Source organism: Chiloscyllium punctatum, chromosome 40 (assembly GCF_047496795.1).
Source record: "Chiloscyllium punctatum isolate Juve2018m chromosome 40, sChiPun1.3, whole genome shotgun sequence".
Classification (NCBI taxonomy): Eukaryota; Metazoa; Chordata; class Chondrichthyes; order Orectolobiformes; family Hemiscylliidae; genus Chiloscyllium; species Chiloscyllium punctatum.
In genome coordinates this window covers 22263932-22287394 of record NC_092778.1, presented here as the reverse complement: position 1 = coordinate 22287394, position 23463 = coordinate 22263932, and the positions used below count along the sequence as shown (strand labels likewise).

General features: G+C 42.2%; 1 protein-coding gene across 4 annotated transcripts in view; it reads right to left on the bottom strand.

Moving 5' to 3' along the window:
* The window catches only part of LOC140464425 (uncharacterized), a 409548-nt gene that overhangs the window by 19875 nt on the left and 366210 nt on the right, over nucleotides 1-23463 (bottom strand). For all 4 annotated transcript variants that reach the window (XM_072559463.1, XM_072559465.1, XM_072559466.1 and 1 more), the window contains 6 exons: nucleotides 22295-22482; nucleotides 20919-21016; nucleotides 19705-19889; nucleotides 16658-16860; nucleotides 15218-15380; nucleotides 1038-1147 (listed from right to left, as the gene is read on the bottom strand). In XM_072559463.1, the coding sequence (XP_072415564.1) occupies nucleotides 1038-1147; nucleotides 15218-15380; nucleotides 16658-16860; nucleotides 19705-19889; nucleotides 20919-21016; nucleotides 22295-22482 (947 nt within the window). The remainder of the gene's footprint in view (nucleotides 1-1037; nucleotides 1148-15217; nucleotides 15381-16657; nucleotides 16861-19704; nucleotides 19890-20918; nucleotides 21017-22294; nucleotides 22483-23463) is intronic.

Here is a 23463-nt window from a genome sequence, read left to right as displayed (position 1 = left end):
TTTAAAATGCACATCCCTGAGAGTTTATCATACACTACATGCTGTGATTAGCTGTTATTACTCAGCAGTTATGTTTCCATAGCGCTAACAAGGGAGAAATGCTTGATTGACTGCAAAACGACGGGGAAACAACCTCTATTTGACCAAATGTTTTGTAGAAATTGCAGTGTGCTTTTATTCGTGGTACAACATAAATACCACTGTGTGTTTACTCATTCGAAAGTTTGACAAAAGCTTCTGTTCCACTGTGACAAATCCAAGAATTCAAATTGCTGGGAGGCTGAAAGCTTGACCTTCCATTAAGTACTCCAATCTAAGTGTTTTGTTGCTCATTGGAGTAAATACATGGGAATTGTTAACACCAATAGCATTCCTCATCATCAACGACCTGATTCCAGGTGGCTCAATGATGAGACGGATCATGGGTCTTTGATGCATCAGCAGATCAACCATCTCAAACCCTTAATCTGTTAATGTACTGAGCCAATGCAGCATATCAGGGAGATGGGCCATAATATAAAATGGCATTCAGTGCTAGCTTTTAGCTGAACATGACTACCCCAACTTGGTGTGTTACAGCACGATACATCCAGATCTGCCCAACATTACAAACATTGGTTGCATGTATGGTTTGGAATGCTGTTTTTGATACGTAATTGAGGTTAAAAAATGAAAGCAGTTTTAAAATAATCCTTTGTTTTCATTCTAAAATTAACAACCTGGTCACTGAATTAGGAAGGTAGCAGGCAGTTAACATTGCCTCCAGTCTCTTGCAAATAACTATTCCCCTTTAACTCATTTTTGTTTTTTATTTGACAGGAGGTAGCATTTGTTCCCCATCGCTTTATGAAATGTTTTTCTTAAATTATAGATCCTAATTAGGCCCAATTGCTTCATTTTTCATGTCTGTGTGGGTGAAGACTGACTAAAGCTGCTTTCATAGCTCATACATGGGCTGTGGTGAGTCATTTTCGTGTATCACTCTGGCCATCAATCCCATCACTCGCTCCGAAAATGTGCTGCAGTCAATCCCTTACCTGCCATTTGTGTGCAAACTCTTCCACGTTCTCAGTCTGAGAGTGATTGGGCAACATGAACTCATTCCCAGCTTCATTATCATTTGTTCCAAACAGACCAGCTGATAAGCCTATAAATAACAGGGGAAGGCATCTATAATAAGATTAACAAACTCATTTTAGTTATTTCTTTCACTTAGCATTACTACTTTGAAGTTATCAGCACTTTTATGCTTTCACAGGCTGTCAGCTCATTACAAAGTGATATCTTTAATCATAAAAGTCCCTGATATAACTTTGCTGTCAGCTACAATGATGCTTTGTCAATTAGAATTAGGGAGATAGTATCCTCTGCAGCCAAAAACATGAATCTTAAAGAATATGTTTCCCGTACAATACCAGATGCTGGACAGAAACTTGGAATGGGTGGGAGCAAATCCAGTGATAGAGTCATCCGGTCCAACTCGTCCATGCTGACCAAGTTTTTCAAACTAAACCAGTCCCACTTGTCTGCATTTAGTGCATATCTCTCTAAACATTTTGTAATCGTGTACATCTCCAAATGTTAGTGAGTTTTTGAGAAGATTTGTAGCTCAGGTTAAGGTTGTGGATGTAGGTTTGTTCGCTGAGCTGGAAGGTACATTTTCAGATGTTTCGTCACCATACGTCTTCACTGAGCCTCCGGACGAAGCACTACTTATGATTCTTGCTTTCTATTTGAATGCTTGGGTTTCTTTGGATTGGTGATGTAATTTCCTGTGGTAATGTCATTTCCAATGGTGATGTCATTTCCTGTTCTTTTTCTCAGGTGGTGGCAAATGGGGTCCAAGTCAATGTGTTTGTTGATAGAGTTCTAGTTGGAATGCCATGCTTCTAGGAATCCTAAGACAAGTCAAACAGAGACACACACGAGAATTCCTAGAAGCATGGATTCCAACCGGAACTCTATCAACAAACACATGGACTTGGACTCCATTTACCAATCCCTGATAAAAAGAACAGGAAATGATATCACCAACCCAAAGAAACCCAAACATATAAATAGAAAGCAGGAATCATCAGCAGTGCCTCACCTAGAGGTTCACTGAAGATGTTACCTAGTATGGTGACGAAAGGTCTGAAAATGAACCTTCCAGCTCAGCGAGCAAACCTATGTCCATATCCAAATATATTTTAAATGTTGTAACTATACCTGCATCTACCACTTCCTCTAGCAGTTCATTCCTATGTGTGAAAACATTGCCCCTCAGGACGCTTTTAAATCTTTCCCCACTCACCCCAAAAGTATGCCCTAGTTCTGAACTCCTCCCCCCTAGGGAAAAGACTTTACTATTGATCTTACCTATGCCCCTCATTATTTTATTAACCTCTATAAAGTCATCCCTCAACTTCTATGCTCCAGTAAAAAAGCTCCCATCCTCCCCAGCCTCTCCTTATAACTCAAGCACCCCCAGTTCCAGCAATGTCCTGGCAACAATTTTCTGAATCTTCTCCAATTTAATAATATTCTTCCTATAGCAGTGCGATCAGAACTGTACACTGTACTGCAAACGTGGCCTCACCAACATCTTATACAATCTCAAAATGATGTCCCGATTCCTATACTCAGTGCTTTGAGCAATGAAAGCAAGTGTGCTAAACGCCTTCTTAACCACCTCTAAATGTGATGCCCATGAGATGCTGACATTGCTACCTAGGCAATATTTATTGCTCATTGTTAGTTGCCCTGGAGAAGTTGGTGGTGAGCTGCCATTTTGAACCCCAGCCATCCATGTGCTGTAGCTAGACCCACAATGCCCTAGGAAAGAAATTCCAGGATTTTGTCCCAGTGACACTGAAGGAACGGCAATATATTTCCAAGTCGGGATAGTGAGTGGCTTGGAGAGGAACTTTTGCAGGGGGTGACATTCCCATGTATCTGCTGACCTTGTCCTTCTAGGTGATAGAGGTCATGGGTTTGGAAAGATCTGTCTAAGAAGCCTTGATGAATGGTTATATCAGGAGTCGGGTTCCAAATTAAAATGTAACTGCAATAATTTCCAATTGGTTGACTGAACCATGGCCAAATTAATGTGGAAGCAGTCAGATATGGAGAATTAAGATGTAACTAAAGCTGCTATGTGAAACATGAGGTGACACAGGCAGCAGATGAGGGTAGTCCTGTGGATGTTATATATTTGCATTTTCAGAAAGCATTTGATATGGTGCCAAATAGCGGATTGGTTAGCAAGTTAGAAATGCTTGAGATTGATGGGTCTTTAGCAGCATGGATTAAAAGTTGATTAAAAGACAGGAAATGGAGCATAGGTATAGATGGGCACTTCTCAGACTGGAGACAAGCTGAAAGTAGTGTTCCCCAGGGATCAGTGTTGGGACTTTTGCTCTTTCTGATTTATATACAGGGGAACATCGATTATCCGAACATGATGGGTGGGAACTATTTCGTTCGGATAATCAATTCTTTGGTTAATCGATTAAATGCCTTTCCTCTGGGGCTCGGAGTTTTTAAAGTCTACTCCTCGTTCAGGAGACTGCAGCAGCCCACAGCATGCGAGGCCCCGCCCCAACCCCCCCTCACTGCCCCCAACACCGTGCAACACTGCCCCGCTCAGTGCAACACCACCTCCCCCCCCACCCCCTCTCCAGGACAGCCAGACTGGACACCAACAATAACACTGCTGCTGCCTTTGTGGGGTAAGTCTCCAAATCGCACGTGCGCGCGCACGCACACACACACACACTTTTACTGCAACGTTTTGATAGGTTCCACCTTTGCCCTGTACAGGACAGTGTTGGAGAGATTATCTGGAGAAGGGGGGGTGAGTTTACACTCCTGTGTAGAACTCCAGGGAGCATGCAGGGAGAGAGAGAGGGTGGGCAGTCAGTCATTTGGAGACAGAGCCTGTTTAATCACTGTAAACAAAAGACAGGATCACTGTTGGAAACACGTCTTTGATGTAATGTTTCCATCGGGACCTGGAGATCTCCTTCAGTTAATCCGATTTTCGGATAATTAGTATCCGGATAATCGAGGCTCCTCTGTGAAAAGTTTGGAGATGGGCGTTGAGGGCAAACTCTCTAAATTTGCAGATGATGCTAAGCCAGGGAGAATAGTGAATTGTGAGGATGATGCTGAGCAACTTCAGAGGGGAACTGACAAGTTGGCAAATGAGCAGACAGCTGGCTGGTGGATTTCAATGCAGAGAAATGTGAGGTTTGGCAGAAGAAACATGAAGAGACAATCCAGGCTCAAAGGTAGAAATCTGAGGGAAGTACAGGAGCAGAGGAACCTCATGTGTGATTCTCTGAAGGTGGCCAGGCAAGTTGAAACAGTTGTTAGGAAGGCTTATAGGATTCTTCAGTTTCTAAATAATGACACAGAGTATTAAAGCAAGGAAGTGATACTGCACCTCTACATATCGTTGGTAAGACCACATTTGGAGCATTATGTTCACTCTGGACACCTTATTTAAGAAAGCCCTGGAAAGAGTGCAAAGGAGATTTACTTGAATGATGCCAGGAATGAAAGATTTTAGATACAAGGATAGATTTGAGAAATTGAATTTATTCTCCTTGGATCAGAGAAGATTAAAAGGTGACCAATTTTGAAAGGGTAAAGAAGAATATTTTGTTTCCACCAGTTGATATGTCAGTAAGAGAGCTAGGAGTGAGATGAGGAGAAACTCCTTTACTCAGAGAATTATCAGGATTTGGAATGTGCTGTATGGCAGAGAGGGCAAGGTGGATTCCATAGAAGGTTTCAAAAGAGAGCAGGATATTTATTTGACAGGGTTGAATTAGAGGGCTCTGGAGATAGGGCTAGAGAATGGAACTAGATGGGTAGCTCTTTTGGGAGCCAGTGCAGATTCAATGGGTCGAGTGGCCCCCCTTCTGTACAGTGAAATTTTATGGTCTTATGAAATATAAAGTGAGAGGGAATCTTGCTAAAAATAAGATAAATTGGCTATACAGCAAGGCACCCAGTGACTATGAGACCCCTATATAGTGAAAGGTGTCAGACACAGTAGGGATTATTGGTACTTGGCTGGGATTGGGACTACACAGGGTGTAATGTAATGTAAAAGCATAGAGAGGAGCAAACAGGCAAGGTGGTGTGTTACAGTGTGTTTTACTCACTGAGCTTGTGTTTCTGAGGCAACATGAACATTTACACCTACATGGAGTCATAGAGTCATACAGCATGGAAACAGATCCTATTGTCCAACCACTCCATGGTGACCATATTCCCACCTGCCCACTTGGCCCTCCATACATTTCTTGATCATGTACTTACTAGAATCATAGAATCCCTACAGTGTGCAAACAGGCCATTTGTCCCAACAAGCCCACACCGACCTCCAAACAGTATCCTACCCAGACCCATTCCCCTACCGTATTACTCTACATTTCCAACAACTAATGCACTAATGGGCAATTTAGCATGGCCAATCCACTTAACCTGCACAGCTTTGAACTGTGGGATGAAACCAAAGCATCCGGAGGAAACCCACATAGACACGAGGAGAATTGAGAGGTTTTGTAGCTCAGGTTGAGGTAGGTTTGTTTGCTGAGCTGGAAGATTTGTTTTCAGATGTTTCGTCACCATACTAGGTAACACCTTCAGTGAGCCTCTAGTATGCTGACAAAGCTTCTGAAAACGAACCTTCCAGCTCAGCGAGCAAACCTACATCCAGAACAAGGAGAATGTGCAAACGCCACACAGATAGTTGCCAGAGGCTGGAATCGAACCTGGGTCCCTGGCACTGTGAGGCAGCCTTGCTAACCACTGTGTTGTTTATCTAAACGTCTTTTAAACTTTGTAACTGTACCCACATCCATCATTTCCCCTGCAAGTTCATTCCACACATGAATCCCTCTCTGTGTAAAAAAAAACTGCCTCTCGTGTCTCTTTTAAATCGTTCTCCTCTCACCTATGGATAGTAATAGCAGGAGGCTCCAATGTTCTGTCTAGCACCTGGGTAACTAGGAAGGTGTCTCATTCTCCCTGCTTGTCATTGTTGTATATTGGGAGGACTGGCAGGTTGGAACTCATTCTGTTCAGCTGAGTTGTGAATGGACCTTCCTTGGTCATCAAGTTCTAGACTGAACCTGGAGCTTCTAACTCAGAGGAAGCACACTACCATTGTGCCTCCCAAAGGTAGTAAAGCTATACTTAATAAATAAAATATAATGAGAGCTAGTGAAAAGTGAATCCTATTAATACATTTCAAATGTAAAGCTAGCTATGATTAGCTCCTTTCTTTAAGGACTCTTCCATTTTCTCCTGGTATGGCCTACATGTGACTCCAGACCACCATCAGTGTGTTAACTGCCTCAACCAGCCACTCAGCTCAAGGGCAGTTAGGGATGAGGAACAAATGCTTTGCTCCACACATATCCCATGAAAGAACATAGAAAAGTAAAAAGACAGACCAGGACTTTCACTGGGTGCAACTGTACATGATATGTTGGGACAATATGGAGCAGCTTTCTCTCCACACTAACGTCCCAGACATCACCATCACTATCTCGGGTTATGTCCTGTCCCAATGTCAGGACAGACCCAGCAGAGGTGGAGGCACAGTGCTATATGTTGAAGAACAGTTGCCCTGGGAGTCCTCACCATTGACTCTGGAACCCATGAAATCTCATAGCATCAAGTCAAACACGTGCAAAGAAAACTCTTGCTGATTACCATCTACTGCCCTCCCTAATGAATCCACACTCATCTATTTTGAACATCATTTGGAGGAAGCAGTTAAAGAGAAAGAAGAGGCAGACAATGTACTGGGTTAATGTCCATGCTTATGAACGGCTCAGTGGTACCACTGAGTGACTGAGCTGGCTGAGTCCTAATGAATCTAACTGCTTGGCTTGGTCTGCAGCAAGCACATATATCTGTGACATTATTGGGAAAAGTGACTTCCGTACAGTCCTTGTGGAGACAATGTTCCATCTACACATTGAGTAAACCTTCCAGCGTGTTGTGTGACACAACCACTATACTAAGTGTCGGATTTGGAAGATATCTGGCATCATATCCATGATACACTGTGGGTCATTAACAGCCGCAGAAACATACTCCAACCCCATGGCCCAACATATCCCCCACACCAATACCATCAAATCTGGGGAACAACTCGGGTTTGATAAAGAGTGCAGGAGGGCAAGCCAGCAGTAGCACCGGACATACCTAAGAATGAAGTGTTAATTTGGTGAAGCTATCAAATAGGATTGTGTATGCTCCAAACAGCATAAGCAGCAAGTGAGAGACAGAGCTAAATGATCCCACAATTAATACCTCAGATCTAGTCGTGAATGGTGATGGGCAATTAAGCGAGTGGAGAAATCTCCACGAAAGCACCCTCCCCAATGACTGCAGGGCCCAGAACATCAGTGGAAAAGAGAAGGCTGAAACATTCACAAGAGTCTTCAGCCAGAGATATCAATTGGAGGATACATATTCACGTCCTGCATTGGTCCCAAGCAAAGTATATGCCAGTCTTCAGCCAATTCAACTCATTCCATGTGATATGAAGGAACAGTTGGAGGTGCTGAATATTGACAAATGGATGGGCCCTGACAACATTTCAGCAAAGGTGCATAGAACAGTACAGCACAGGAATGAGTCCTTCGACCCACAATGTTGTGCCGAACATGATACCAAATTAAACTAATCTGCCTGCCCTTGGTCCATATCCCTCCATCCTTTGCATATTCATGTGCTTATTTAGAAGTCCCTTAAATGCCCCTATCGTATCTCCCTCCACCACCATCTCTGGCAGTGTGTTCCAGATCCTACCACTCTTTGTGTAAAAAAAACTTGCCCCTCACGTCTCCTTTGAACTTGCCCCTCTCACCTTTAATGCATGCCCCCTTGTATTAGACATTTCAACTCTGACCGTCAACCCTATCTATGTATCCCATAATTTTATAGACTTCGATCAAGTCTCCCCTCGGCTTCTGCCGCACCAGAGAAAACTGGAGTTTTTCTAGCCTCTGTTATAGCTCAGACCAGCTAATCCAGTCAGCATCCTCATAAATCTCTTCTGCACCCTCTCCAAAGCTTCCACATCCTTCCTGTAATGTGGTGACCAGAATTGAACACAGTACTCTAAGCGTGGACTAACCAGTCTTATAAAGCTGCAACATGGACTTGCGCTCCAGAAATCCCTAGATAAGCTGTTCCAGTATAGCCACAACACTGGCATCTACCCAACAATGTAGAAACCTGCCCAGGAACATCCTGTATACAAACCATAGGTCAAATCCAACTCAGCCAATAACTATCCATCTGTCTATGTGATGGAAGGGATCAACAGTGCCATCAAGGTACATAATATCCAGAACCATTCAAGACTCCTCAGATTCTGAAGTAGTCTATGTCCATGCACAAGACCTGGACAATATCCAGGCTTTAATTGTGTGGCATAATATCAATGCCACACAAGTGCCAGCTATGACCATCTCCAACAAGAGTCTAAGTAATAGGGCCTTGATACTTAATGGCATTGCTATCACTGAAGCCCAATTCTGCAGGGCTTGACAAGTTAGATGCGGGAAGGTTGTTTCCCCTTGTGGGAGAGTCTGGGATCCACCCAGAGTAAGAAGTTACCCTTTTAAGATAGAGATGAGGAGGAACTTTTTCTATAGAGAGTGGAGTGGTGAATCTGTGGAATTGTTCACCGCAAAGTGCTGCTGAGGAGAGGTGGGGAGCGGGGGGTGGGGGTGGGGGTGGGGGTGGGGGTGGGGAGGGGGGGAGGCGGGGGGAGGTGGAGGTGTTTACCATTTACCAGAAACTAAGCTGGACTCACCATCTAAATATTGTAGCTCCAAGAGCAGGTAAGAAGCTAGGAATTCTGCAGAAAGTAATTCTGGACTCCCTAAAGTCTGTCCAACATCCACAGGTCATTCTGCTATAATGCGCATTTCGTTCATGCAAATTTGCTGTAACACAATTGACAAATTGGGGGTACTGTTTCTAAAGCAAAAACTTTTAAAATGTAATGCGATTACATCACCAACACTTTAAACACGGTTTTTAAAACACGATTTTTCTATAATGCGGGGTTGCACAAGAATGCAACTGTCATGTTATAGAGGAACTGCCTGAACAAGACACAAATTACGAGTCTGATGGAATACCCCACACCTGCTGGATGGGTGTAGCTTTAATAACACTGAAGAAGCTCTATGCCGCTGAGGCCAAAGCAACCTGCTTAGTTAGCACCCATCCACCACCACGTTTCATTGTTCACTCCCTCCACCATCAATGCACAGCAGCAGCAGTGCATACCATCTACAAGATACACCACTGTAACTCCTCTGACAGCACCTTCCAAACCCATGACCACTCTCGTCTAGAAGGACATGGGAACACCACCATCTGCCAGTTCCTCTCCTAGCCAGTCATTATCCTGCAGTGGGAATGTATCACCATTCTGTAAGTGACGTTGGGTTAAAATGCTGAAATATCCTTCCTCATGGCATTGTGGGTGTAGCAGCATGTCAAGGACTGCTAGAAAGTGGCTCTCCTTCACAAGGGCAAGCAAGGATGGGCAATAAATACTGGGTTAGACAGAGATGCCCACATCCCAGGTAGGAATAGGAAAACATTCACAGCCTAGAAAGCCTCTTCAAGAGCAATTAACTCGTGCCCCCACCTCCCATTTATCTTTTCCCCTTAGATGCTTCACTAATTCCTTTTAAAAGCCATGATTCAAGTTGCCTCTCCCACCCTGGCAATACAGTCCAGAGTCACTTGCTGTTTAAATATGTGTTTCCTCCATACCACTTTGGTTCTTTAAGTGATTTCCTTAAAATAGTGGTCTTCCTACTGGTAGCTCTTCAGTCAATGGGGGTGTTTCGCTTTATCTACACTCTCTAGATCCATGATGATTCTAAACAACTTGTTAAATTTCTTCTCAATCTGTTTCTTGAGAAGAACTGTGATCTTCTAGACTCAGAGTTGGGGTCACACAGCATGGAAACAGACCCAACCAGTTCATGCCAAACATAATCCCAAACTAAACTAGTCTCACCTGCCTGCTCCTGGCCCACATCCCTCCAAATCTTTCCTATTCATGTACTTATCCAAATGTATTTTAAATGTTGTAATTGTACCCACATCCACCACTTCCTCAGGAACTTCATTCCACACAAGAACCACTGTCTATGTAAAAAAACTGCCCCTCGTGTCTTTTTAAAATCTCTCTCCTCTCACCTTAAAAAATGTGGCCCCTCGTCTTGAAATCCCTCATCATAGGGAAAAGACAACTACCATCAACTCTATCTATACCTCTCATTATTTTATAACTTTCTACAAGGTTGCCTTTCAACCTCCTACACTCCAGTTAAAAAAGTCCCAGCCTATCCAGCCTTTCTTTATAACTCAAATCTTCCATATCCAACAACATCCTGATAAATCTCTTCCGAGCTTAATGATATCCTCCCTACAACTGGATGACCAGAGTTGAACACAGTACTCCAAAAGCGGCCTCATCATTGTTCTGTATAACCTCAACATAACTTCTCAACTCTTATACTCAAATGATTGAATAATGAAGGCAAGCATGCCAAATGCCTTTTTAACCACCCTGTCTACATAACTGATGTCTCTCATCCTTGTAGCCAGCCTTGTCAATCCTTTTTCCCCATCTCTAATGTCTTCACATCTTCTCTAAAGTACAATGCCTAGTACTGGATGTAAACAGTAGTAGTCCAAGTATCCATTTTAACTCCAGAGCTTCCTTTATTATTAAACACAACCAGTCAATGCCGCTGTTTCCTGGCACTCTGCTTGGTTTCCACTGTTCACTCCATTGCATAGACTTCAACTATGCTGGAAAGCTTACCATGTGGCACTTTATCAAACCCCTAAGGTAAGGCCATATATACTATTTCAACCTCATCGTCCACTTGACCTGCACATTTGTCTGAGTGCATGTCTGGAGGACCTCCTGCAGATAGAAAACATCCCTCCTCCTTTCCTTTGCTTAATGCAGTGCCTAGAAACCTGGGAACCTGCACTCTCCCATGTCATACAATACAATAATCGCATAACACGGGAGAGTGCAGGTTCCCAGATGCTGTGCCATTCCTCAGTATTGCCCTGTTGATAATCAGTCTGTATGTGACTGCCAGCCCCTGCTCTAATGCATCCCACCTTTAAATGGGGCAGACTAGCCTTAAACAGAGCAAGCTACTCCCTATTCATGTGCCCTGTCAATCCATGGCACAGTTAACGCTAGCTGGATGCTGAAATGAATGGGTGTGGATGGAAATTAATGGATGTGGGTTAATCGCACATCACGAAGCCCAGGCCCATTTATGGACATTTTCTCATTTGGCCTTCCACAAATTTAAAACAAAACTTTCTACAGATGTTTGGAACATAAAAAGAACATTTATTCTGTTATGAGCCAAACATTTCTTGTATGATTTAGATCATTGCTACACACCACATGCTCCGATGATGCAATGTTTCTCTATGCCGTTTAATCTGTACGAGGACATATTTATAAATGTCCCTACACTGAGGGTGTCATCGTCATGTTAGTGAGATCACGGTCAATTTTCGTCTTTCCCGGTCTAAGTGTTTGCTCCATCTTCAACTGACTATTTCTAATTTGACGTTGTTCAATCACTTTGGCTCACAACACAGTAGGTTTTGTCGTTTAAACAGGACCTTTCTGTGACACTTTATGATTGAATTTTGCTTCAATTAGTTAGCAGTGATCTAATTATTCCAAAGAGAAACAGTCAAGTACACTTGCTCTTTAATCACATTTCATCAAAAAAGCAAATCCATTATAAGTTAATCAGACAAGAATCTATAACATATTATCAAAGCCAGTTGCCACCACTTTCAATGCAAAGCCCAACAAGTATAATTCATAACAGAAAAACAATTTGAATTGTCAGTAATTCCTAAAATTAACCCAACATTTTACCTGTCCCATCCTTTAACTTGAATAACTCCTTGGCATCCTCGTCTATTCTAGCACAACTGTCTGTGCCTCACAAATGTGCCAGCCTCATGCACAACCTGCCAGTCTAACCCAGCTGTGGCCAAGTTTCAGTCAAATGTTCATTGCGTGTTACTGTGTAGCCCAAGCTTCAGTACAAATCAGGCACAATTAGGATCGCTACAGTATCAATCAACTAGACTAACCTCCCAAAATTCAACGCACACCTCCAGGCTTTGGAGACTACATGTTCCCTTCTACATTGCAGCAAACTGTATCCAGTTGCCTCATGTATCTCAATTCCAGGGGTTGACACCACATCAGCTTCTGCCCCACTGCAGCTCCATGTCAATGGTGTATCACACTGCAACCTGGAGATTCTCTTACCTCGTGTCTTTTTTGAAAAGCAGAGTGGGAAAACTGATCCTTCAATGAAAGTCTAACGTAGTTTGGAGATTACAGTGAATTTTTAATCACTATTTAAACACTTGATGAATTCAGAACAAAATCATATATTTTTCTCCATTTCAAAGAAAGCATTAATCTGTCCAAAATTAACATATGGAGGAGATTGATTGAAATGCATTATATGTTTATATCATAATTTCACAAAGCATGATTTGGAGACCGTGTTTGTTTAATATTAAGATCGAACCTAATAGCACTGGGGAACCTCAACGTTGCTGTGGTCTATTCACAGTTTATGCACTTTAGGGCTGAAATATAATTTGAAAAGTAAACAAAGTTTATCAAATTTAAGAATAAATGTTTGTTCAGATAACAAATTTCTAAAACAAAATCACAAAAGGAGGACAACTACAATGAGCATAATAGCAAACTTAGGATTGTTAAAAAAGCATTGTAAAACCAAAGAAAATGCAAGAAGTAATTAAGGGATAGTGAAGAAGGTGAAATTAAAATGAGCATTTTGTACTTTCATCTAAAAGTAGTGTCATATGGATATAAGAGTCATGGAAAACTGTGACTAAATAGTTGGCACTGGATAGTTTGAAAGTTGAAGTACATGGTAACCTCTCCAGTCCAGAAGGCTTGGGACCAAAGCATTTTTAGATTTTTTTTTGGATTGCAAAGTGATGTTGGAATGCTTCACCAAAAATATATGAACTGAATAAAAATATGCACCTCAAACAAAAAACACGCCAAAACATAAAAGTACATATTCTCTTAAAATATAATCTGATGCACACATCCAGAATAAATGCATCAACATGTATTGTTGTGATACATTCCCTTATAAATGCTCTTTAAGGCTTAGTTCATCCCGGTGCATTTATACATAGAGATTTCCAAACACCTTGTACTTGGGTAATCTGCACACTCCATGCCAGATGTTCCTCAACTACTTTCCAATGTGACCCCCTATTAACAGTCAGTAATTTCCCCCCTCACCCTACACACTGTCATTACCCTCCCCTCACACGTAGTAAGTTACCCCCTCACCCTACACACTGTATTTATCCTACCACACAGTAAATTACCCCCTCACCCGACACACCATACTTCCCCCTCCTCACACACAGTAATTACTCCTCTCTAACACACAGTAATTACCGTCAACCCTAACACAGTAATTACCATTCTCCCATATAGAGTTACTACCCTCCCCAGACTCAGTAATTACCACCTCACCCCACACAAAGTAAATACTCCCCGTTCCCCCATAGGCAGCAATTACCACCTCTCTTTCCACACACAGTAATGACTCCTCTCTGTCTTCCACACGCATACAGTGATTGTGCCCAGCTGCAGATTTGATCTGGTTGCCACAGCTGGTGCGGCAAGCCCTCAGACCAAGATAAGGAGTTTCTACACCAGGCAGGCAGGACCAGTGACATAACAAAACCTGAAGCTAGCACATAACTCACCAGTTCAACCGCATAACCTGCCAACAATCTGTACATATCAGTCAGTCTCTGGGGTACATGAGTCTGGATTAGAGTGGTGCTGGAAAAGCACAGCAGGTCAGGCAGCACCGAGGAGCAGGAAAATCAACATTTCGGGCAAAGGCCCTTCATCAAGAATAGAGCTGATGAAGGGCTTTTGCCCGAAATGTCAATTTTCCTGCTCCTCAGATGCTGCCTGACCTGCTGTGCTTTTCGAGCACCACTCCAATCTAGACTCTGGTTTCCAGCATCTGCAGTCCTTGTTTTTATCCTCTGAGGTACATGTGCTGGCCTCTTGCTGCATCAAGCTGGTGCAAGAGTTTGTGGGCTCACTTGGCACTTGCTGGTAAACTTTCTCCTAAGATTAAGGAGCACTTTGATCTTTTCTGCCTCAGGGTAGTGGGAGCTGGACACTTCTTTGTTAAGACGACTTCTAGACAACTGGTTTTCGGAATTTGGAATTTCAGGTCTGGAAAGGTTATAGGTTCAAGCTACAGTACACTTAAAGTTCTATCAAAGCCTTAGGAGGTAAAAACAACGACTGCAGATGCTGGAAACCAGATTCTGGATTAGTGGTGCTGGAAAAGCACAGCAGTTCAGGCAGCATCCAAGGAGCTTTGGTTCCTGATGAAGGGCTTTTGCCCGAAACGTCGATTTCGAAGCTCCTTGGATGCTGCCTGAACTGCTGTGCTCTTCCAGCACCACTAATCCAGATTCTATCAAAGCCTGCTCACCATCTACAAAGGCACCAGTAAGGAGTGTGATGGAATACTTCCCACTTGCCTGGATGAGTGCAACTCTAACAACACTCAAGAAGCTCATCACCATCCAGGACAAAGCAACCCACTTAAGCAGCGACACACTCATCATCATACAATCCTGCTCGCAACAACTCAGAGTGGCAGTGTTGTATACCATCTTCAAGCTGCACTGTAGTAACTCAACCAAGCTCCCTACACACCATTTTCCAAACTCATGACTGTTACCACTAGAATGTCAAGGGCAGCAGATACATGGAAACACCTCCACCTGCAACTTCCCTTCAGACTGCTCACCCTCCTCATTTGGAAATACTTTATCACTCTCTCAGAGTCACGGGGTCAAAATCCTGTACCTCCCACCAGCACCCAAAACCAAATGAACTACGGCAATTCAAGGCAGCAGCTCACCACCACCTTCAGAAGGGCAATTAAGGATCTGTAACAAAAGCTGGCCTAGTCAGCGATGTCCACACCCGATAAAAGAGCACTACAAATAATTTAAGCAGCGTAGGGGACAGAGCACACACAGTATAGCTATAATTTAAAGTACAAACATTCCTAGTACTGACCATGGTACCACCCAGGGAGAGTCAGACTGCAGACGTCATACTGGACATCACATGATACTGTCACTCCATTTAGATTTGACACTTTGATTTTATTGAGGTCCTTTCTGACTGTAACTCCATTTCTCATCAGGGGCAGTTCACTGGCTTTGCAATTCTCTTCAACCTATGGAAAACAACTTGTATTATATTTTCATTAGTTAATTGTTTTATCTAATTGTTCTATTTCCTTTATAATAAAAAAAACTAGGAAGCAAGAAGAATATAATCAGTGAATGTTAAAGGATAAGACAGGCAAGATCCAAATTTACATTTTTTTAAAATTTAATTTAATTACGTCATGTCCGTTTCAATGATGTATTTTGCAAATTTTACTACTGGGAGATAGATTTAACTTGTTACTTTAAATAACATACAAAATTGCTGGAAAATCTCAGGAGGTCTGGCAGTATCTGTGGAGAGAAATCAAGGTTAACAGTTCAGGACCGGTGACCTTCCTTGAGAACTGATTTCTCTCCACCGATGCTGCCTGACCTACTGAGATTTTCCAGCAATTCCTGTTTTTGTTTCAGATTTCCAGCAACTGCAGTTTAATGCAACACTGGCAATGTAGTTCCAGTCCAAAATCCCAGCAATACACCAGGGCAACAAGTTGAATATTTATTTATGTATGACAAAAGGTTTTTGTGAGGAAAGACTGAGAGACATGGGTCTGTTCTCATCGGAAAGGAGGAGGCTAAGAGAGGATTTTATAGAGACATACAAGATGGTCAGAGGATTAGACAGGGCAAGTCTTTCTCCTTGGGTGATGACATCAGCTTGTATGAAGGGGCATAACTACAAATTGAGGGGCGATAGATTTAAGACAGATGTCAGAGGCAGGTTCTTTACTCAGAAGGTGGTAAGGGCGTGGAATACCCTGCTTGCCGATGTAGTTAACTCAGCCACATTAGGGAGATTTAAACAATTCTTGGATAAGCACATGGATGATGATGGGATAGTGTAAGGGGATGGGCTTAGATTAGTTCACAGGTCAGCGCAACATTGAGGGCTGAAGGGCCTGTTCTGTGCTGTATTGTCCTATGTTCCATGACAGCTGAACATTAAAATTTTAAGGGCATTTTAAAGTTGTATTCACAGCAGAACTGGTCTCGAGAAGTTAACTCTGTTTTCTCTTCTCAGGTGCTGCTGAGTTTCTCCAGCAATTTCTGGTTTTGTTTGTTTCATATCTCTGGTATCTGCAGTTCTTTGTTTTATTAACACTATTCTGAGACAGACTTGGGCTGCTTGAATCTTACTGATTAAAACCACTTTTAATGGTTTGCTAAACCATTACATCCTTTCTAGCTTGTTTATCGTAAAAGATTCCTACTCCAAACAGAACGTCGATCTACATCTGTGTGGGTGCAATGGAAAAGAATTTGAGTGTTGATGTGCTTTTACCTTTATTCCTGGGTATATATCAATGACGGTGTGATTCATTTCCACACGGATAGACTTCTTGCCATCACTATCATGATTCAATAATATTGTGAAAGTGTTCCTTTGGAAATCCTTAGCTAAAAGGAAACTACACTGGCTGGCAAAATCGTAGATCTTCCCATCAAACGTTACGTAGTGCTTGCTTCCAATAAGTAAGGCTTGATCTATGGAACATTTACGGAAGCAGTTTTAAGACTTCATAAAGTATTGTGAATAAATATTTTCAATGACATTACTTCAAAAATTAAAAACAGATTTCACGTTTTGTGTCAAGCAATGAATACAGTTGCCAAGGCTGGTTTGCAAAAAATGTGAGAACTGGATTTTACCAGTTATGTTCAGCATTCTAGCTCAAAACGTATTTCAGCCAATAAGTTATCTAACATGTGCAGTGACAACTGATGTTCTGTTCCTTCTACAGAGAGATTGTTTTTGTCAGAACCAACAAGAAAAGATGACGAAAGAAGACCAAATAAAGTCTGCTTTAGCTCATTTCAGTCATCAAGAGTCCACAATTTGTCCATTGCTTGAATAACTCTCAGGCCTTTACCTGAATAAATACCCTGAAGTCTAATCAAGTGTTAATTATTTTTTTCTGTGAAGAGATCCTCAGTGGCATCAACTCTAAATTTCCTCATTACAACCAAATCTACGGCTATTTCCCTCCTGTTGTTGAGTATTTTCAAGTATTTCAAGAGATTGAGCAATTTAGGCTGATACTCACTGGAATTTAGAAAATAGCAAGTGACCTAATTGAGGTACACAAGATACAAAAGGGGATTGATAAAGTGGATATCAAGAGGATGGTTCCATCCTATTTTGGGACAATCTAGAATGAGGGGCCATGTTTTTAGGGGTGGAAATTTAAAACAGATAAGGAGGAATTACTTCTCTCAAAGGGCTGTGGAATTCACTATCCCAGAGCTGGTTGGATGCTGGGACATGGAGTAAATTTGAGGAGGAGATAGATTTTTAAATTGGTAACGAATTGATGGGTTATAGAGTGTGAGCAGGACAGTAGAGTTGATGCTGAGATGAGATCAGCCATGATCATATTAACTGGCAGAGCAGGCTCACGGAGCTGAGTGACCTACTCCTGTTCACCTTTTCTGTATCATGGAATTAATACTTGTTACAAGCTGCTGTTGTTTTGATTCCAGGTGTGATAATTTTCCAAAATGACCATTCTATAAAATGTAAAACATGAGGTCTCATGTGAGATCATTACCAGTATCAATAGCAAGAGCAAAAACCTCACCAAGAACCATACAAACATTTAACTCTGGAGAAAGGGGTGGTTTCTTGGCCTTGGCAGGAACTTTTCATTACAGAGAACCATTTAATTCACAAAACTGGCTTTGCTTGCATAGACAATAGGAACAGGAATACATCATTGTTTCACCATTATCAGGGTCGATCCTCTATCTCAATATCATATTCCTGCTCTCTCCCCTTACTGCTTTGGTGGCTGGGAATACAGTCATTTCGTAAATATATTCAATGACTTGGTCTTCACTGCTTATGTGGCAGAGAATTCCCTAGGCTCACTGCTCTGAGTGGAGACACTTCTCCTTATCTCAATCCAAAACGGCATACTCCTTACACCCCAGAGCGTGATCCCTTGTGCAAGGTCCTGCCCCAGCTGCAGGGAGCACCATCAGTCACTTACATTGGTGCACCATGAGTCCAGCTGCGATTTCATCAAGCAAACCTCCAGAGACGTTTCAAGCTGCAGTGAATTAGTATCTTTTGTGTTTTTTTTTAAAACATCTGTATTTTGTTACCACTTCATGTGGTAACAGCAAAGTTCAGACAAATGAGACAGAGACCTCAGAGATCTCTAAAATTCTAACATGACTGGACAGGGTAGATGCAGAGAGGATGTTCCCAATGGTGGGTGTATCCCAAACCAGGGGTTACAGTCTGATGATTCAGGGTGGACCATTTAGGACGGAGATAAGGAGATATTTCTTCACCCAAAGAACGGTGATCCTGTGGAATTCATTACCACAGGAAGTAATATGTATTCAAGGGGTGGCTATATATAGCACTTGGGGGCAAATGGGATCAAAGGTTGTGGGGAGAAAGTAGAATTAGGGTATTAGGTTGAACAATCAGCCCTGATCGTGATGAATGGCAGAGCAGGCTCAAAGGACCAAAAGGCCTCCTCTTGCTCCTATCTTTGATGTTTCTGTGTTTAAAAGGAGTATTTACATTTTTAAAAAGCCATAAATGTGTTTATCTGAACTGCAGAGTCAGACATTGTTGGTATTCTATTTGACACATCATGACAACCACCGTTGTTGAGTAAATAATCCATAACAATATGTAACACAAAAGTAATGCAAATAAATACAACACTCTGAACATAAGATCATAAGAACTAGGAGCAGGAGTAGGCCATTCAGCCACTCATGCCTGCTCTGTCATTCAGGCCCAGATTTACAAAGGACCTGAGGGGAAAGCTTTTCATGCAGAGAGTGGTGCTTGCATGGAACCACAATTACAACATTTAAAAGGTACTTGGTTGGGCATACGAATAGGAAGGCTTTACAGGGATATGGGCCAAACGCTGGTAAATAGGACTAGGTCAGATTGGGATGTTTGGTCAGAATGGGCTAGTTAGACCAAAGGGTCTGGCTCTCTGCTGTACGATTCCATTTTCCTGCCCACTCCCCATAACCCTTTAATCCATGTAAAATATCTCGATCTCCTAAAATTTATTCAGTGTCGCAGTCTCCATTGCACACTGGGATAGTGAATTCTACAGGTTCACTGCCCTTTGAGAGATACTATTTCTCATTGTCTGTTTTAAATCTGCCACCTCTTGGTCTAGTTCACTCCACATATGTCTATGTCAATCCCCTTTGTCACCTTATACACCTCAATTAGATCTCCCCGTCCTTCTATTCTCAAGCAAGGCCAAACCTGCTCAAAATTGGACAATTTTGTGCTTCAGCGAAGGGCTATTTTGGCATTCCACTGGTTGTTAACACCATAACACTTACGTTCAAAGGGGCTGTCCAGCATCCTGTGTTTCAATCTGTAATATTCAGCAACTGGGTTTATATTGTACAGGCTCCTCAATGTCTTTATCAGCTTGGTTTCAACAAGGTAGTTGGTAATCTTCGCCACATCAAGTAAGTGATTCCCCATTGACAACAACGGCACATTCACCACGACAGAGCAATCTCTGCAAAATAGATGCATGGCTAAGAAGTGGAAGAGATCACGAACATTTTGAGTGTACATGATTGAACGTGACGGCAACGTGGCAATATTTATTGATTGGTGTGAAGATGTGCTTCTCAAAGGTTACATTTATAACTTGATGACTGCCACCACCCTATGAAAGCAAGGACTTACAATTTTTGGCATATTTTTTGTTTGGAAGACAGTGCTGTTGTGGCAATGTCACTGATTAGCAATCTAGCTGTTCCTCTGTGGAACATCGATTCATACTCCACATTACACTGGCGGGGCATTTAAATTCAATGAGTAAATCCAGAATATAAAGATAGTCTCAGTGCTGGTGACCACACCAATGATCACTAATTGTTGTGAAAACCCATCTGATTCACCACAGTCCTTTAGGGGAGGAAATCTATTGCTTTTGTTAGGCCTACACATGACTCCAGACCCAATTAACTGCCCTCTGAAATAGCCTAGCTAGCAAACTAGTTAATACAGGGACAGGGAACAAAAGCTGAGCTCACCACTACCCCCCATAGCCCATGAACAAATAATGAAACAAAAGCATCTAGAAGGGTTTCAAAGTCAGTGAAACACAAGATGGCATTAGATGGTTATTTAAATAGCAGAGCTAGTGCAGGCATGATGGATTGAATGGCTTCCTTCTACACTGTAATAATTCTGTGACTTACAGTACAGTACCACCCTGAGATATAAGCAAAGCTAACAGCCAAGTTTTACACAATGTCCCACAAATAGATCAGTGAAAAAAAAAAGACCAAATTGTCATTCTTTGGAATATTACCACTGGATTCTTCTCAACTAGCTTTGAGAAGGTAGATGGCCACTCAGTTTAACACCTCAGTCTAAAAGTCAGCACCTCAGACAGTGCAGCATTCCTTCAGCACGGGCTTGCACACATCTGACACAGAGGCTAGTGAAGCTACCAACCAGCAACAGCTGATATATATATATAAAACAATTCAAAAACAGAGAAAATGCAACTATTAACTGAATCTTCAGTACTTACTCTGGTGAGTATTTGTAGAGATTGGCAAGTGGCTTATGGATCTTACTTGTTGCTTTGGAGATTCTTGCCTCTGCCCACGTCACAATTTGTTGCACTGCCTGTTTGAAAATAATTGGCAAATATCAAATATACATGGACCTTCATAAAATTGGCTCAGAAGAACATAATGAACGAAGCAGAGAGATACTATAGTTACTGTGCTTTTACTAACCCTTGAATGAGACTACTGCTTGGAATTTGTACGTATGTTCCCGGGATAACAGTCTCAATGCTCACATTCTGCCATTAACAGATTTACTTCAGAATTTCCGCAGACACAACCAAACACACATTGTGAGGTTAATCTTCATCTGCAGAAGATCAACATCAGTTCAATCACTGCTTGTACATCTCCCTCTTCAGATCAATAGAAATGGTGACTAACAATGCTGCCTCACAGCACTAGGGACCGGGGTTCGGCCCCAGCCTCAGATGATTGTCTGGGGGGAGTTTGCACTGTGTCTGTGCAGGATTTCTCCGGATGCTCTGGTCTCTTCCCACAGTCCAAAGATAGGCAGGTTAGGTGGATTAGCCATGGAGAAATGCAGGGTTACAGGGATAGGGTAGGGGGATGGGTTTGGATGGGATGCTCTTCAGAGGGTCAGTATGGACTTGATGGGCTGAATGGCCTGCTACAACACTGCAGGGATTCTATGAATTGGGAGGTATCTTACTTCCCTGATTTAGGTCACATCAAAGCACAACTTGTGCTGTGGATTAGTCACAGGTCAAGGCAATGGAGGAGACCCCCAAGTCAGCCTCAGCCAGAATTGGGACCAAAGCCTGACATGGTTGACATTATGCTAAGCCCTCGCTAACCATCTAGCCAGCTCAGCTAACTGGCAACCCTTTCACAACTGACAGAGCAATCTATGTCATCTACAAGATGCAGAGGTCCTCAGACAGCACCTTCCAAATCTGAGGCCTCTACCACCTCAAAAGGACAGAGCGACAGACAAATGGGATCACCACCTCTCTGAACCACACACCACCCTGATTGGGGAATACATAGTTGTTCCTTCAGTGTTGATGGGTCAAAACTCTGGAACGCCTGACTCAACAGCACTGCAGGTTTCTTTACAGCGTGTGGACCAAGGCTGTTCAATAAGGCAGCTCACCACCACCTTCTCCAGGGTAAACATGGATGTCCACATCCCATGAACAAATCCTAAAAAATATTTCGCTATTCATGATTTTTGGGGATTGACCCTGAACTTATAAATAATTAGCAACATAAACTGGAGGTGAGAAACAAAGATGATTCTTTTTCTGTATAGGAAATCTAAAATTAAAAATTAATGGCAATGGTACCTTCCTTTGCAGCATTTAACACTTACCAAATCAAATACTTGCTTGGTAATATGAAGCAATTTTGGTACTGAGTGCAACAGCCATGTATCCTGAACTACGGTGGGTATAAAAGATTGAATTTTTTCCAGATACTCCTCAGTCTTCTGTTTCCATTCTTGATCAAGTTCCTTCAATGTTACATCATAGTAAGCGCCCTTTAATGTGGCCACTGGTTCTGCAATTCAAATTGGCCTGTTAATGTTAAACATTTGAGTTACGTTGCTCATGTCAACTGCAACTGCTTCCCTTTTCATGTTATTCCCACAATTACAATTATTTACTTCATATTTTCACACACATTTACTTCCCTTTGAGGAAGAGTTGGAAGGTTTATCAACACTCAGGGTCAAAGAGATTCACAGACCCTTCAATCTAACACATCCATGCTGACCAGATATCCTAAATTAATCTGGTCCCATTTGCCAGCATTTGGCCCATTTCCCTTTAAACCCTTCCTATTCATATACCCATCTTGATGCCTTTTAAATGTTCTAATTGCACCAGCCTCCACTGTTACCTCTGTTAGCTCATTCCATACACACACCACCCTCTGCATGAAAACGTTGCCCCTTAGATCCCTTTTAAATCTTTCCCCTTTCACCCTAAACCTATGCCCTCTAGTTCTGGTCTCCTCCACCCCAGAAAAAAGACCTAGTCTATTTAACCCATCCATGCCCCTCAGTTGACTTGCACTGTGCATGCTTCTGTCCATGTCCACAAGGTCTGGAGTGAGGTTTGAACCCAGATCTGCTAGATCAGAAGAACAGGCTTTCCAACTGAGTCACATGACCACAAGTCTTTTGGAAAACCCGATGAATACTTATCACTCTAATTTTACACACCCAGCAGTAGGAGGTGAAGTAGATAATTATAAAGTTAAAAATCACACAACAACCTTGTGAACTGTGCTCTGAAAGCTAGTGCTTCCAATTAAACCCGTTGGACTATAACCTAGTGTTGTATGATTTTTAACTTTGTACACCCCAGGCCAACACCGGCATTTGCATCTCCAACTCATAGGTAATTATAGACATGGGCTGCGTTTCAATCACTCCCCATTGTGGAAATGGTATAACTTGGACAAGCTGGATATATAAGTAAATCATTGCAACAGTCTGAGTTTAGAGATAACTATAATTAAGTTCAGTTCAGAGGA